Below are 17,293 nucleotides of genomic sequence, written 5' to 3'. Positions count from 1 at the left end.
AAGTTATGGGATTTGATCCAAATTTTTCCCTGGATTAAGATCTTATTGATCAAATACAACTTGAAACCACAAGCCATCTGCCAGGATGTTTGGTCTCTTTTGCTGAACACTAATATTTAATCATAATTTTATAGCAACATGTTCAGAAAGCTTAGCTGGCATGCAGCAAAAAGTGAAAATAATGGCTGAGTATGCAGAGGGCATTTCTTGCAACCAGTTGATGCACCGCTCCTTTAATACTTAAGCATCTTGAAAGCAATGAAATATTAGCAGAAAACAGTAAACTCTCCTGGTGGAAGTGTTACAGAGTGTCCCTGTAGATCAACAGTTCCCAACCTGTGGGTCACAACCCCTTTGGGTCTAATGACCCTTCCATGGGGGTCATCTAAGACCATTGGAAAATACGGATATTTACATTACAATTCATGACAGTAGCGAAGTTACAGTTATGATGAAGCAACAAAAATCATTTTTTAGTTGGGGGTCACCACAATATGAGGAACTGTGTTAAAGGTCACACACAGCATTAGGAAAGCTGAGCATCACTGCTGTAGATCAAGGGTTTATAAAACTATTTGAAAAGGTCTTTTATATTGCATCTTTTGCAGAAACTACTCAGAAGATGAAGAAGAAATCTATCTATCTTTGTTCTCAGTAAGTTGCTTTATGAAAGTGACTAGTTGTTTGGGAACTGGCTATAATGGTAGAACTGCATCTTGCAACCATGTCTAAAGTGTTAAAATGAAAAAGAAACCAACCCCGTGTTAGTAGCCTGCCTGAACTGTGTTTGTCTTTCTGAGACCACCAACCTGTCAGTCTTTTAGTATAATGAACTCAGCATTCCCCTCCTCAACACAGTGAACATGATATTTCTTGGACCTTAGATAACGTGTAGTTGCAAAATATCATCCTCACAGAGTTTTGAAGTGTAAGGCCAAGGTTTTATGAAATCCTCCCCACTCTCTGTCTGTGAGTCTCATGCTTACGTCTCACAGCAAACTCAAGCCTCTACAGAGACTCATTAGAGCCATCCGGGCACCCTCCTCAATGCCAGTTGGCAGGGTAGCGCTACCAGTAACAAGTTCTGGAACATGACCAGTCTCCAGCAGCTGAGCTGTGCCGGCGGCATCCCAGTTCCAAAGGATGAGCATATCAGGCTAGCTGCATGCTCTGATTTATGAGCTGAGAGGAGGTAACCACAGGCTAAGAAACCCCATATCAACAACCAAAGTAGAACTTCAGGCTATGACTGTTAACACATCTGTCATCGGAAAGCGACTGTACCAGACACGTTCTGTTTTATTAGACGCGACAAGAGGTGACACCTATGCTGCCAAAGTGTGCACAGCCCGAAAGGATAGATAAGAGCCTACACTCAGGGCCATTTCCTAGCTGCCATGCTGGTGACAAATGTCTTAATAGATCACCAAGGTTTGCTTCTATCCGACTCATAATGTTAGTCTGCAAAAATGATGTCTCCCTTTACTCCCTCTGAAGAACAAAGTGATGAGTTAATTGGACATGAAAACTCTAATCTTACCACCTAAGTCAGATAGCTCATGCATAGCCCTGGAAAATGGAACCTTTGCTTAGGACCCATGAATTGAACCAGAAAATTCCAGTCATCCCTTCTACATGGACTGCCTCTATGTGAACCTTCAGCATGAATTGCCAAACTAGTAATTTGCCAGTGTGTAGCTGAAATGATGAATACATGCTTATGGGAGATTGGGACTCACACAAAACTCTCTTCAAATTAAATTCTTGCTAATTATCCAAGTCTTTTAAAGAGCACGAGATCATTAAAGCCACTGAAGAGAAAGCTTTAGTACGGGGCTGGATGACCATCTGTCGGGCGACAATCCCTACGCCAGAGGAGAAACCAATGAATGACCTTTCCAAGTTCTCCCAACAATTATTGCATGAACCAAATACAGCCACTGAGTCACAGGCATGGAACGCTCAAGAAACAAAATACATTCTTATTTGCTGTGACATTAAGTACATGAATATCTCTAAATGGATATATTTAATTTTTTGTGTACCTTGAGGTTTTTGCTGTTTTTCATACATTGAAGTGTTTTAAAATTGTGCCATATGTAACTTGAAATCTTAAAAAATAGAATTTTAAGGTAAGGGGACAAAAATAACATTATGCTAATTGCACAATAAATTTACTACTATGTGTCTGAATGGTGGCACGGCAGCTGTGGTGTGTCTACTGATGAGGGTCACCCCAAACACTTACCTGTCTATGATCTGTTTCACTCCTCACAGCAACCCTGTGAGGAAGATTGTGAGGCTCGGAAGGGCCTGGCAAGGTGTCTAAGCTCCTTCAGCTAAGGAGGAAATACTTGAGTCTGTCTTGGAGGCATTCTGACTCCAGAACCTCCCAATCCTACTCACAAGCCTTTCCTTGTTCCCTGTTTTTTTGCCTGTGGGAAACCCATAAATTACAGGTGAATCTGGACTTCAGAAGACTTGTGTTGGTTTTTGCTCGTTTGTTTTATGATTTTTATTTTTAAACATGTGTGTTTGTGTGTGGGTTTCTGCACATGAGTGCAGTGCCCGTGGAGACCAGAAGAGGGTGTCAGACTCCCTGGAGCTGGAATTACAGGTGGCTGTGAGCCACCATGTGGGTGCTAGGAACTGGGCTCAGACCCTCTGCCAGAGCAGTGCTCACTCTGAACATCTGAGTCTTCTCTCCCATCCACGGCTGGGCCTTACGTTCTTTCTGAAGCCTGCCTAGAAGAGCAAAGGAAACTCTCTCTTTGGGTTTTAAATGTGAGCTGATTAAAGTTAGCAGGGTACTGAGACCACGGGCTTGTCCAATACTGACACCATGGTAAATGAGTTCAGAGGGTCTGAAAGCTTCTGACAGTGCAGACCTGGCTTGCCTTCTGACTCAGTAATATCAGTCTGTGGAGTACAGCATACAGAAAGAGCAGGAAAGCAAAAGGAAATGTGTTCAAGACTCTACTCAACTTGCTCTATTCACACATGTGTAATCTATAGTCTTCAAAAACCAGAACTTAAAGACATATAATGTATGAATCATATTATGCAATATGACATATGCATATACATCTGTAGTGAATGTGCCATGATGCAGACTGAATTAGTTTGCAACTAGAAACAGCCCAAATTAAAGACAGAGAAACAAGATTATGTAGAAAAAAAGTGCAGTAAACTATTAGTAGAGGAACTTAAAGTTCTAGAGCGAATAGCATGTCACTTCTGCCAAAGCCACTTGTTCTTCAGAACCAAAAATGATGCTCCCTTTACTAGCAATTTACAATAACAATTAAATGACCCTCGTTTTATTGAGGTTTTTATATAAGAAGTAAGAAAAGAGCTTCTCCGTCACAGTTATAAAATGGTAAGAGAAAATGCTGAGTTTTGGAAACGCAGTGATCTTCCCATACTCTCTGCCCTTCCTTGGGTCATGTATGGTCATGGTGCTGTTCACAATTTAAAAGGCTGGCTTACAAGGCAAATAAAGACCGAGCAATAGCGAGAATATACCACTGGAACTTGTAATGAGAAGCAGGCTTTTTTTTAAAAAAAAAAAAGTGGAGCGATTATTTATTCTATGAAATGCTAAAAAAAGCCTCCCATTACATCTTGTGCAGCTCAGGAAAAGCTCTTTGATCTGTGAATAGGCTAATCGAAGGCTATTCACGTAATTCCCCTCCTTTCAGGGAGGGCGGCAGAATGGAAATTCTGTGAGCAGAATGGAAAGCACAAGTCACGCAAGGCGGGAAGTCTTACTTTTTCGTCATCGTCCGTAAATGGAGCGCCCTCAGGAATCTTATTGATTGCTTGGGCCACACCGATAATCTCACCGTCGCTGCTCCGGATCGGCATGCACAAGAGCGATTTTGTCTTGTACCCAGTGAGCTTGTCGATCTCATCATTGAATCTTCGGTCCTAAAATGAAGCCAGAGAAGGCATTCATTGCAAAGGGCCAAGAGGTGAGGGGCAAAGGGGAAATGTGGGTTCATATGTCACTGGGCAATGCCCTACCGCCCCCGGCTTTTATTCCCAATTAAATGGATTTGATTTTGTATTTAAAGCACCAAAGGAAAATAGATGATAGATTATCACCACCATTGTGAGCCAGGCTAATGAAAGGAAAAGGGAGCCGTGCTCTAAGGGAGCTCCATTGTGCTCCATTCAACAAAATATGTTGTTCATGATGCGACCTAGATATAAAATATTATGCAAGAAAAGTGACGTAACAAAATGCATTAAAAATATTGAAATAGCCAAGAAAGAATTACTTTATTTTTAATTAAAATTATTCTGGAAAAAAATCTATGCACCCATTCTGATATTTCAAAAATAGTTCCAAAAAGGAATGAGGGAGGAGAGAAAAATAATGCCAGCTAAAAGATATAGGATAAATAATTAAGTTATGTAATATCTTTTGCCAACTACCAGTAAAACCACTGTCGTGAGCAAGGGTCATCAATGACTGGTTAAGACCCTTAGGTGAAGGATATTAAACAGGGCATTCACAAGTTCTTCAAAGGCCACCCTAATGTACTTATCGATGATAATGCTAATATATGCTCTGTAATGGGGAGATCTGGCAGATTTCATCTTAGACTAGTAATTAAATTTAGCATGACTGAGTCGAGATATCATCATCGTTTCCTGACATGATGCCTTGGGAAGGAAATATAACACCAAGGACATAGGTGCTGGTGTCAAATGGACAGCAGGAATCGTATCATTTAGGAAAAGAAAACTAAGCAAACGGAACTGGAGAGGTGGCTCATTTGGTAAAACACTTGCTACACAATCATGAGGTTATGAGTTCGATCCCCAGCACGCTCTGAAAAGCCAGGCACAGCTGTGTGTGTCTGCAGTCCCAGTGCAGAGGAGGCAAAGACAGGGGATGCCTGGAGAGATACCTGATGCTGAGGTTGTCTCTGGCCTCTACGCACATGAGCGCAGGAACAGGCACACCATCAATCAGTACACCCTTGTATGACTGTTCGGACCCTTGTATGACTGTTCGGAGTTCAGCTCATCAGAGAGGCTGGGCCTTCCTGATGCCACATAGGCCCTAAAATTTCATCTTGGAGTGATCTCTTTGGTGGACCCACACAATAGAGAACACCCTAACACATGGGAGCTGCAAAGAGTCCTGAAATCCAAAAGAAACGTGTGGCTCTTCACTGGATGTGTGGGGGAGAAAGTTGGGCACAGTTAGATCACAGTCTTGGTAGAGACTTTGCTGCCGGGCTATGTCTACCACAGTTATTTGGGAGTGTATCCTATCCTTGATTTCAAGTTATACATGCTAGGATGTCTGGGAGGGTCGATATCGTGATAATTTCAAATTATAAATAAAGAAGGGAAAACAAAGAGGGGAGAAGCGAAGGACCGAGAGTGAAGGAGGGAGGGGAGAAGGGGGACCGGCTGCAGACAGGGCAGTAGGAACTGAACGCACTCCAGGAACATGATGGAAGCGATGCCTTTGGTTTCCTCTTTCCAGCCCAGGGTTAGAGTGATTTTGGTAACTCTCCACAACTGTGTGTTAAGTCCCCTTAAAACACATAACCACAGTCAGCTGCCTCCGGCCGCGTCGAGCTCTTGATTTTCACAAGGGTTTGAGGTAACCGCTACCGACAAGACAAGAACCTCAAGACAAAACACTGAGTCCAGACTGGGCGGCTACCAGTGTGATGAACACCATGAGCAAAGCAGCTTGGAGATAAAGGGTTTATTTCTGTGTATGAAGTCGGGGCGGGAACCTTGCTGCAGGAAAATCCTACAGCCAGTAGCCTTCCAGTTACCCGCCCACTGGGGCGTGGCCTTTATACTATTTATGCTAATGTAAAGCATGCCTCTGGGCTCTCTTCGGTTGCGGGATTCGGTTCTGTTCTCCATTCCAGCAGAGGATTCTGATCTGTGAGTCTACCCCTAAATAAATAACCATCTATTATCCTCAGTTCTGAGCTAGTGTAGGATTTCTTTTAAATGTCCTTCTTCAGAACCGGAAGGCAGGAACTGAAGCAGGAACCAAGGAGGAGTGAATGCTGCTACCGGCTAGCTTATCCTTCTTTCTTCGTTCTTCCCAGCTCGGAGTCACCTGCCCAGGGACGACATTGTCCACAGCGGGCTGGACCTCCTGCATCAGTCATTAAACAAGATAACACCCCTACAGACTTGCCTACAGGTCAGTCTTAACAGAGGCAGTTCTCACTTCGGATTCCCCTTTCCCAGATTTGCCTAGGTCCGTGTCATGTTGACAAAAGCCAACCAGCAATACACAGTCACCAACACAGGTCGGCTCTCCACTGGGTGTGTGACCTTCCCAGTATCAAAGTGAACAATGCAGGCCAACTTTGAGAAGGACATTTGTTTGTGTTAATTTTATAAAAATTCGCTAAGGAACACCTATGTGTCAGGGTGTGGGCTAGAAGGTACAAAGCGGCAGTGGGCACATCTCACAACCCTACCCTGCAAGCCAGCGGGCCAGGCACGGGCGGGCCTTGTCATCAAGCACCATGCCCTACCGTGGTGAGTGATGCTGAGGGAAATGGGAGGGAAAAGAACTTTCCAGCCGGCTAGAAAACCGCCTTTCCTGATGAAGTAGGAACAAAGGATAACTGAGTCCAAAGACTTCAAGGTCAAGGTGGGGAGAGGGTAGACAGAGGCGGGGCCTAATGGTGCCAAGTCTTTCTATTTAATTCCAGGTGGAATGGAAAACCAAGGAAGATCTTGAATCAGAAAGAATGTCTCATTTGCTATATAGCATTCAGTATTCTCTGAAGTTAGCTTGCTAGCTTTTGTTTTTTCCATTCTGAGTTTGTTCTCATCTCTAAATAAAACATTAGACCTCAAACAGCAGAAATGCTGTCTCTCTTATTGACTTCGTCTTGACATATTGTAAAGGCTCCATAATATTCTTCAAATAATTTCCTTTTGAGAGTTTGCTATAACCACACAAAATATAGAAAAATTAAGACCCTTTACTCTTTGGCATATACTTAGAGCTTTGGGGTTTGGGACTATACAGAAGATACAGATGCTCAATACAACCTCAAAGGGGAAAATAAGGAATAAGACACCCCATGACTGCCAATCAAGGGGAAAAGGAGCGAGAAAACCAGGACTTCTTGACTCCATACACACTACAATCACCCTATGCAGTGGTTTGAATAAGTTAGCGCTATTTGTGTCAATACGAATAAAAATCAAAACCATGGTTGTGAGGGCTGACTCAACTGTTCAAAGTACTTGTTGCTCTTTCAGAAGACCTGGGTTCAATTCCCAGCACCCACATATTGGCTCCCTAACATCTGTAACTCTGGGTCCAGGGGACTGGATGTCCTCTTCTGACTTTCACAGACACCAGGCACAAGAGTGACACACATACAGACAGACAGGCAAAACACTCACACGTAAGATGAATAAATCCAATTTTAAAAAGTTTTAAGCAGGGCATGGTGGCATATACTTTTAATCCCAGTACTCAGGAGGCAGAGGCAGACAGATCTCTGAGTTCAAGGCCAGTCTGGTCTACAGAGTAAGTTCCAGGACAGCCAGGGTTACACATTCTACACAGAGAAACCCTGTCCCAAAAACAAACAACAAACACCACAACTTTTAAAAATATAATGGCAAGCTGCAATCTAATGGTGTGTATAAGGCAGCAAATGTTTTTTGTTTGGTTGGTTTGGTTTGGTTTTTTGAGACAGGATTTCTCTGTGGCTTTGGAGCCTGTCCTGGAACTAGCTCTTGTAGACCAGGCTGGCCTTGAACTCACAGAGATCCACCTGCCTCTGCCTCCTGAGAGCTGGGATTAAAGGCGTACATCACCACCACCCGGTGGCAAACAAATATTTAATGATAACTTGAGCACCATTCACAGATTCAAACATGGAGCAAAAGTACAAGAATTCATGAGACTAATAAACATCAGGTGCATGCTGTCACCATCGAAAGAGAAGGAAGGAAACAGCAGCAGAGAGCTGTAGACGAGACTTCAACGAACAATAGTTTCACTTCTTTACAAAAGCAGCTAAGAGGCAAGATCAGGAATCTCTGGAGAGGAACCCGCCTGGGTGCATAGGGAGGCTGAACTAGGGCATCCTCTGGGAACTCCTGATCTTCTCGGCATTTCTGGGGAGCCAGCTGCCCAGGTGGGTGTAGACATGCCATCACCTGTCACCTAGACTCCAGACTGTTCCTTTCCGTCACACTGGTGAGAAAGTGGTCAAGGGTTTTGTTCCTGAGCCTCAGGATTTGATAACGGTTTTCTTTTTCACATTTATTTTATTACTGTTTTATTTTATGTTGAATTATGTGTAATATTATCCCCAATATTGAAATATTACATATTTTTATAATTTATTATATATTATATGATATATTATCTAATTATACAAAACCAATGTCATTTGTTATTGTATTTTTTTATTAAGATTATTGGGGCATTATCTTGTCTTTTTATATTTTGTCTTTAATTTTATTATTTTATTTTTAATTAGCATGCAACTTACAAGGTTTCCTGTGGCATTTTCAGGCACAGTGAGTGTAGGCTGATCACATTCACACCCTTGCTCTGTAGTGGAGTCTTCCTTGGCTGTCCACTTCCTCTCTTCTCCACACTCTCCTCACTAGACCTTGCATAAGCCCCTCCCTTGTGCAGAGAGAACCTGGCAGAAAGCTGCCCAGATGCTCCTGCAGTTGGCCTTGTGGGGCTCTGTCATTTGAACCACTAGGACACGGGCGTTGCAGTGCTGCTAGCCTGCTGTGGAGGCTCTGATTGTGCCCCTTTGGCTTCTGTCTTGTTGTGCCATTCAACAGGGAGTAGGAGGAAACCCCAGGTCAGATGTACGGGAGAGACGGACCTTTTCGCCTAATATAGAAATTTAACCTTTGAGGCGAAACTCGACAGCAGTTGGGTCTGAGAACTTTTGAGTTAATGGGATCGTCTCCCAGCTTCTCCTGAGAGCCGCAGTGCAGCTAGACATAGTGGACGCGGGTTTCCCTTTTGTTTACCTTTTTCTTAAGGGGATTTGATTTTATTACTACAATATATGACCAAATGGCTGCTCTGTTTGCCCTGGTAATGAAGGGTAAAGGGAAAGACTGTTAATTCATAAGTAAAACTTTGCAGAGGCTTAGACAGTGTTTAATGTTTGGAGCGCGCGTCCCTACGTCCAGCTACAGCAATGATGGCTGACTGCGTATGCTAGAGAGGCTTTGAATGAAAGCAGCTCCTATTCACGGCACTGACTTCTAGATCCCAGGAGGAAGAACCTGTAAAATGTGAATACAGAGAAGTTCTCTTTAGGGGGAGACTCCTCCTTGAAGGTCTATCACATTATTACAGATTCTTGGGGCTGGAGAGAGGGCTCAGTCATTTAGAGTACTTGTTGCTTTTGCAGAGGACTTGGGTTTAGTTCCCAGCACCTACATGAAGGCTCAAATCATCCATAACTTTTTTTCCAGGGGATCCATCCCCTTCTGACCTCTGTGGGTACCACACACACACACACACACACACACACACACACACACACGTGCGCGCGCATAAAACACACATGTAAAATAAATAATATATATAATTTTGTATTATAAATTATTTTTATGTACATTGTGCCTGCAGGTATATGAGGGCATTGGATCCCTTGGAATAGGAGTTACAGACAACTGTTAGCTGCCATGTGGGTGCTGGGTGTTGAACCCGTGTTCTCTGGAAGAGCAGCTGGAGCTCTTAACCACTGACTCATCTCCCCAGCTCCCCAAGTATTATAAATTCTAAGCAGGTTTATTCTTCATTTTTTTTGACTTCCCTAAATTGAAGGCATGAAAATCTTAAACATTGTTTTGTTTCCACTACATAACATATTTTAGAACATCGAAAATGAAATTGTATTGTATGAAGACATATTTAACTCAGCGCTGTGTAATAAACATGTATTTATCACTTATGTGAAAGGTCTACAAAGCAAATACAGCATGACGTGAAGACCTCATACAGATGGATGAACTGTTCTTCTTTAAATGTTTAGGTTTACTTTTAAAAATGAAGACCATTCTTAGAAATCAGGAACCTTTTTGGATCTGATACAGAATCGGACTAGCAGCTGCCTGGCAGGAAGTCACGAGCTAAAGCCTGGAGATGCTCTGGCTTAGGAAAAGCCAAGGGAGTCACGGGAAAGTCAGCAGAGGGGTGAGGCCATGAGAAGTGGGGCACAGTACTTGAGGGGTTGGCTTGGGAAGGAAACATAATGGGGAAAAATCGAGCCTCGAGTTTTCATCCGAGAAGCGTGTAAGTAGAAATGTCCTTTCCTGGGATGGGGAGGCTGAGACAAAGGTGCGGTCTACGTGTGAAGTGAACAAAAACAGCTGGGAAATCAACTTCCTAAGCAGAGTGGGGGTGCACTTCTGGCCTCTGCCCCGGGGGTTCTCCGCTCTGACTACACATCAGGATATTTTCAAAGTGGCTGACGTCTGCCTTCCAACCCATCCCAAACTGAACCACTCAACGCTAAACTTTTCATCTTAAAATCTCTTATGCAGTCTGCATGCAAGAATTATCAAAATAATAAATAATAATGAGCAAGACCGAAGAATGCATTGATGGGAAATCCTAAAAAAAAAACGAAGGGGAAAAGGAGAGCGGCATGTATTCTGGTGATGTGTATCAGCAGAGAGGACTGCCGTGGGCTAGACTCACAAATTCTATCTGGAACAGGTCTGGATTGTCTGCCCTGACATTTGCACCATTATGAAGGCCTGCGTCTCTGCAGAAAAGTTTCTTTTCCACCAACCAGTAGGCCTGGGCCAAACTCATCTCCAAAGGAAGACCCGGGGTGCTTTCTGTCAGATACTGGGAGCAAGGCAGGGATGATCTTTGACTTGAAGACTTTGTATTTTTCTCTCCTTGATGATAAACTACCTGACAAAGCAACTTGAAGAAGGAGAAGGCTATGCTGGATCCGAGCAACAGAGAGTCCATCTGTGTCTTAGGCTCAGTGGATTCTGGGCTGGGACTGAGGTTGATCATTTCCATGGCTACAGCATGTGCTACAGAGAAGGGCTTTGTCACCTCAAGGCTTCAGGAAGTGGAGGAAAAAGAGTGAACCATTGAACCATGAATTTGTCTTACCTTCAAAGCCACATCCCTGATGGTCCACTTCCTCTAAATAGCCAGTACTGTCTGAAGCAGTACTGAACTTATGGAGATGTCCCTAAAATGTGTGTGTGTGTGTGTGTGTGTGTGTGTGTGTGTGTTGTATTTTTTTGGTTAAAGAAACTTGGAAGAGAAAGTAAAGGCTGCTTTAGTAAGAAGGAAAATGTGACTTAATCACTTTTCGTCTGAAGCTCTCTAGAAGTCAGCGAAGTTTCTCAGACAACCAAGTACGGAGGAGGCAGGATCAGCACAGAGCCCATGACCTTGATGTTATTTGCCCCTAAAAATGGAAACCTGAACAGAAACGTAGCAAATGCCTCCAGGGCTCTGAAGCAGCATCAGAGGGCAATGGTGCTCCATTTATATTCATCTCCCCGAGGACCAGGGAACAAGAACTAATCTACCCCAGCAGCATCTAAGAACTTCAGGTAAGGCTCCTTTCACAAGGTTGTTAAAATCTGGAATGAGTTTCTCATAATTGGTGTAGTCTCTCCTTGCCTCAAGAATTTTCATGTCATAATATTTTTCATATCAAATGTTTTGAGTATAACTGTTCTTCATAAGCAGAGAGTTCAAGGTGCTCTTTGGGCAGACCGACTCTTTCTATGTGATACCCAGCTAAGATTTTTTTTAACATTTAAAAAGACAATGTCAAAAAGACAAAGTCCATTTTTTTCCTTCTCAGCAAAATAATTGAACTGTGCTTCCCACCTAGAGAAGGGTAAGTCCATAGATTTGTGACTTAAGATCTTCCATGAGATTCTTAGTTCAGCCTGGTGCCAAGGCACATTCTGAAGACAGGCTCCTATCCTCAAGAGACACTTGGGCTCTAGGAAAACAACCTCTGCACTCTGAGCTTTCAAGTCCTTGAAAAAGAGCTGCCACTGATTAGCCCTTGTGTCTGCGCATGCCCACCAGTCCCCTGAACATGTTTCTCAGAGTACATAAAAAGCCTCACTGTTTGAAGATGACGTGTTCCCCCTTCCCCCCACAGGCTCACGTGTTAAATGATTGGTCTTCAGCTGGTTGTGCCTTTTGGAGAAATTTTAGGCCAGTGTTTCTCAACCTTCCCAATGCTGCAATCTTTTAATACAGTTCCTCATGTATGTTGACGCCAACCATAAAATTATTTTTGTTAACTACTTCATAACTAATTTTGCTACTATTATAAATCATAATGAAAGTATCAGTGTTTTTTGATGGTCTTAAGCGACCCTGTGAAAGGGTCATTCGACCACCAAAAGAGGTCATGAACCATAGATGAAAACCACTGCTTTAAACAGTACTGGTGATTTAGAGGCAGTGGACCATCAGGGATGTGGCTTTGAAGGTAAGACTCGACTCATGGTTCGCTCCTTTTCCTCCACTTCCTGAAGCCTTGAGGTGACAAAGCCCTTCTCTGTAGCACATGCTCTAAGTCATGGAGATAATCAACCTCAGCCCCGGCCCAGAATCCACTGAGCCAAAGATGCAGATGGACTCTCTGTGGCTCTGATCCAGCATAGCCCTCTCCTCCTTCAAGTTGCTTTGTCAGGTAGTTTATCATCAAGGAGAGAAAAATATAAAGTCTTTAAGTCAAAGATCCCTGCCTCGCTCCCAGTATCTAAGAGAAAGCACCCCGGGGCTTGGCCGGAGGTTAGCCTCAGATTCATGGCAAAAGTGAGTTGTATACGATCTCGTTTTGGACTGTAGCTAAGTGTTGGGTCCTCTAGCCTCAGTATTTTACAGAAAGATTTTCTATGCTCATCATCCAAACAAGAATGTGTCTTAACCACCATGTCTTCCGTAAGGATGATTTTTTTTTAAACCACACTCTCAACCCCACATGTGCCACACAAGGCCTTTCAAATCCAAGGCGCTCAAACTGTCAAGTCTGACATCCACGTAATGGTAGCTTTGCTTTCAGAACCAGCAGATGAGGAAGCAGGCAATTACAAAACACTGTATTAATTCCTCGGCGATTTCAACTGAATTTGATTCTAAATGATTGTGCCCCTTAGTTACAGCACATGTGTGTATATAGGGTGTGTCCACTTTGTGGGTACTTTTATGTGTGCATAGTGAGAGAACAGCCCTGGCAACCCATGTGAACACTGCAATTACCTGGGACTCTTCAGGAAGCTGATGCCACAGCTCCACCCGGAGCAATTGAATCCCAGTTGGTGGTGGGTGGGGTAACTCCAGGCATCTGAGTTCTGGCTGTTTGTCAGTGTTAAAATCCACTGGTCTCTGGCTCTGACAGAAACAGACTATAGATAATACTTCAGAGTTTTCAGGACAAATTCCCTGGTTGTATACATGTCAACTCTCCCTTGAAGGCTTCATGGATGTGCCTGTGTATCTTCATAACACGTAGGAATACCTCACCAGGTGTGAACACCGTGCTAGTCCCACTTTTCTGCTACAGTATTGTCAAACACTTTATGGCATTGTGGAATACACAGACTAACAGAGACACAAAGCATAAGATAAATAATACATTGAAACTACAGCCAATTGATCTCCAGACTCTCCAGCAACCAAAAGGAAATTGCTTCTATTGGCTCATCAAATAGCAAGAAGTCATTCGGTTTCAGTATACAAAAGCATCTCTGCGCTGGCTGGTCGTATGTCAACCTGACACAAGCTAGAGTCATCCGAGAGGAGGGAACCGCAGTTAAGAAAATGCCTCCAGAAGACTGAGCTAGAGTCAGGCTGTGAGGCATTTTCTTAATTGGTAATGGATGGGGAGGGCCCGCCCATTGTGGGCTGTGCCATCCCTCAGCTGGTAGTTCTGGGCTATGAAAGAAAGCAGGCTGAGCAAGCCATGAAGAAGCAGCACTCCTCTGGGGCCTCTGTACCAGCCCTGTCTCCAGGTTCATGCCTTGTCTGAGTTCCTGTCCTGACTTCCTTCAGTAAGGCACAGTGATGTGGAAGTAGAAACCAAAATTTTTTCCCTCCCCAAGTTGCTTTTGGTCATGCTGTTTCATCACAGCAATAGTAACCCTAACAGGGACAATCTCGTTGCCATGGTAATTTATCGCTGGACACTCTTGTCCAGAAGATGCTTGAGAGACAAAACTCTATAGTTTTTGGTCGGTTTTTAATGATTTGGAATGTCCTGTCTTTCTCGGTAGAAAGAACAACTAATTGTTGTGAGTTGGTGGAAGTCTTCAGATTATACCCCATAAAAACAAAGACATCACACACGGTCACGCGACAGCTGGTACTTTGTGCCTCCTAATTAGATTCCGGCTGGGCAAAGAACAAAATTAGCACTGTCGCTCTTCCTGTGTGCTAGCAAAGTGTCATTGCAGCATGCGAAAGTCCTGTCATTGAATCCTTTCATAAATAATAGTAGCGGTCTGGATGGTGAAAATATCATCAACAGCCCTTCATGATTTTGGAAGCTTCAGTCTGACTCAGGAGCCTGGTTAATGTGAGGCCATCTCTCTGTGTGTGTGTGGGTGTGTGTTAAGGTCAGCCCCAGCCGAGAAACACAAAGTGAGCTTTCTTCTATTTAAGCCTTCCAAATTGAATTAGCGGTTAGCAGACTCCATAAAAACTTTTAATATGAGGCTTTGGAACAACCACAGTTGTCATGTGCCGTTGAGGGACATCACTCCCTTCGCTTCTGCTGAAGTCAGCTGGCCGGCGTTGATGCTAGTTCTCTGTCCTGCTCTTAGCGGGCACTTCCTCTTGATCCTGTCCTGCTGTCATTTATTATTTATCTGTCTCACCATAAATGCATCTCAGGGCAGAAACTGCGTGAAAGTGGAGGAACCACCGCACAGATCAACACAAAGTGCAGGTGAGGTCGGAAAGAGGAAAGCGATAAACTCTTAAGTGGCTGTGCTGGACCCCACAGGCACCTACACAGACCCATGGTGAATGTGCTGTAGAGTTAAATGCTAGCCTGTGCTCTTCCAGCTTTAGTGGAGAGGCCAGGACTTGAAGGGGAGCTGCAGAAAGAGTCAGCTAAGGAAAGAGATGCCACCTCTCGTCCCTTTACAGTGGGAACTTCAAAAATGTCAATGAAGCAGGGTCTGAGTTGGAGCTAGAAAGGCCAGGAAGCCTGTTGATATGACAAGGGTGTGATTGTCACAGAGCTGTGGGTCAGATGCTTCACAAATGGTCAGGAACCGAGAAACACAGGGGCACCAAGGTCAAGACAGCAATGCTTAAAAGTCAAGGGTGGGCCAGCAGAGTTGGTGTTATCCTCTCATTAAAATCCTAAAAGTGGCCACTCCGGCACCATATCTTGAAAACCATTTTTTACCATAGTCCATGAGACATCCTGAAAAGTGGTCCCCAAATGGAATTGATTTGTAAACCGCTCTGTCAGCATGCTCCCAATCTTTCCCACATTCATGCCAAATTACTGTAATTCTCAACATCGTATATTTAACCACATTTCTAAGTTGTATTGTTACTATGTAGAGGTTACTATTAATGTTTAACAAAAAGCCATTTATTTAAAGCACACTTTTCAAGTCTCTGAAACATGTTTCACTACAACTTAAAACAAAATGTATTTTTAAAGGTTTCTGATCATGTTTCTTGTTGAACATGATAAAAACAGAGATTATTTAATATTAAAATGGATTTCAAAACAACAATAATTAAAATAGTAAAAACTATTTTAAAATGGGAAAACTAACAGACTAGAAAAGTGTACGTGTGTGTGTGTGTGTGTGTGTGTGTGTGTGTGTGTGTGGACACATGGGAAAGTCACAGGACAGCTTGCAGAAGTTCATTCTCTCCATCCACCTCTGAGGTTCCAGGGATCAAAGTGACATCATCAGTTCTATAGCAAGCTCCTGCACCTACTGACTCATCTCTGGCCCAGATGGCATTATTTACTTTCAGTTTTAGTACGCTACCTACATTTATACCTTGCTGGTGATAATATAAAATACATATGGAGAAGAACCGAGTAATTAGTAACAAAGACGGCTAAGTTTTATACTCATCAATTCACTAGTTTCATTTCTAAGGATTTATAATAAGAAAAATTGAATAATAGCTGAGTATTCAAAAGAAATTGATTATAGTATGGTGAATTCATAAATACCACATAAACCATAGGTTATTATTTCATGTATTGTAAGTGATTTTTTTATCATAACATGAGGAAAGTTACACAAAGAAAAGTGATTTAGGAAGCAGTTGAGTTAACACAGTTTCCAGAGGGTGCGGGAATGACCATCCGGGACTGGACTACAGCTTCAAAACTGCCATCCAAAGAGAGAGGACTTCATGTTACTGGATTGTAAGGTATACCAGATGGCGGCTGCCAAGATGGAGACGGGGCAGTCCTAACAATTAACATAACCATGAGAAATACACATCATTGCACGCTGTCGTTTAGAAACATATAAATGGGTCTGAGCTAGCCTGAAACTAAGTGGCTCTATCTGTTTTCTTTAAGTTGTTTTCACCCTGGGAATAAAGCTCTTCATCATAAAAATTAGGCCCAATTGAAATGCTGCATTGAAGACTAGAGGAACTTGATGCTATTGTCTGAACTGGAGCAGAAAACAAAGAGAAAGATAGTTGGGCAGTGTCCTAATAAGTCAAAGCAATCTTTCAACTCAGACTGATTCTGACTTTGGTGTTAAACATCGCAACCTCTTATATAACAATGCATCTTGATTTTCCAAAAGGACCAAAACTGGAAACTGAAAATTAGCAGTAGCTTATATTTGTTCTAAAAAAAAAATACTATAATTTGGACTGGTTGACGTAAGTCTGGATGCAAATAGCACAAGCAAGTCCTGACAGCCTGGGTTAGAAACAGTGAGGTACTGAGCACTGTGAAAAAGACGTACGAAGCGGCTGTTACCACTTTCCATCTTCTAGGAGGGTCATTGGGATCAGTATATGCCCTTACATCCCTGGATCCCCGAATCCTCTGCTTTTCAGTCTTGAGTCTCGTTGAAGGAGAAGTTGCAACACTCCAGGATCTCCAAGATAAACAGATAATTTAGAAGTCTAAAAGTCTCTTTCTTGAGACTATGATGCCCAAATTCCAAAACTATCCAGTTGACAAGAAAAGTCCTACAAGAGTAGAGGAAACTGCCCATAGTCTTCTCAAAAGAGGACCTGCTGGGCTTCAAATAAGAATGGAATTCAGTGACACTAGGTAGTTTC

At 43.0% G+C, this 17,293-nt stretch overlaps 1 protein-coding gene across 1 annotated transcript in view; it reads right to left on the bottom strand.

Moving 5' to 3' along the window:
* The window catches only part of Pde11a (phosphodiesterase 11A), a 309,344-nt gene that overhangs the window by 257,590 nt on the left and 34,461 nt on the right, over nucleotides 1–17,293 (bottom strand). The window contains exon 2 of the mRNA XM_038336971.1: nucleotides 3,772–3,930. Coding sequence (XP_038192899.1) covers nucleotides 3,772–3,930 — 159 coding nt within the window. The remainder of the gene's footprint in view (nucleotides 1–3,771; nucleotides 3,931–17,293) is intronic.

The sequence above is a fragment of the Arvicola amphibius genome, chromosome 7 (assembly GCF_903992535.2).
Source record: "Arvicola amphibius chromosome 7, mArvAmp1.2, whole genome shotgun sequence".
Classification (NCBI taxonomy): Eukaryota; Metazoa; Chordata; class Mammalia; order Rodentia; family Cricetidae; genus Arvicola; species Arvicola amphibius.
The sequence above is the reverse complement of the archived record's forward strand: the minus strand, read 5'-3'. Positions and strand labels throughout refer to the sequence as shown.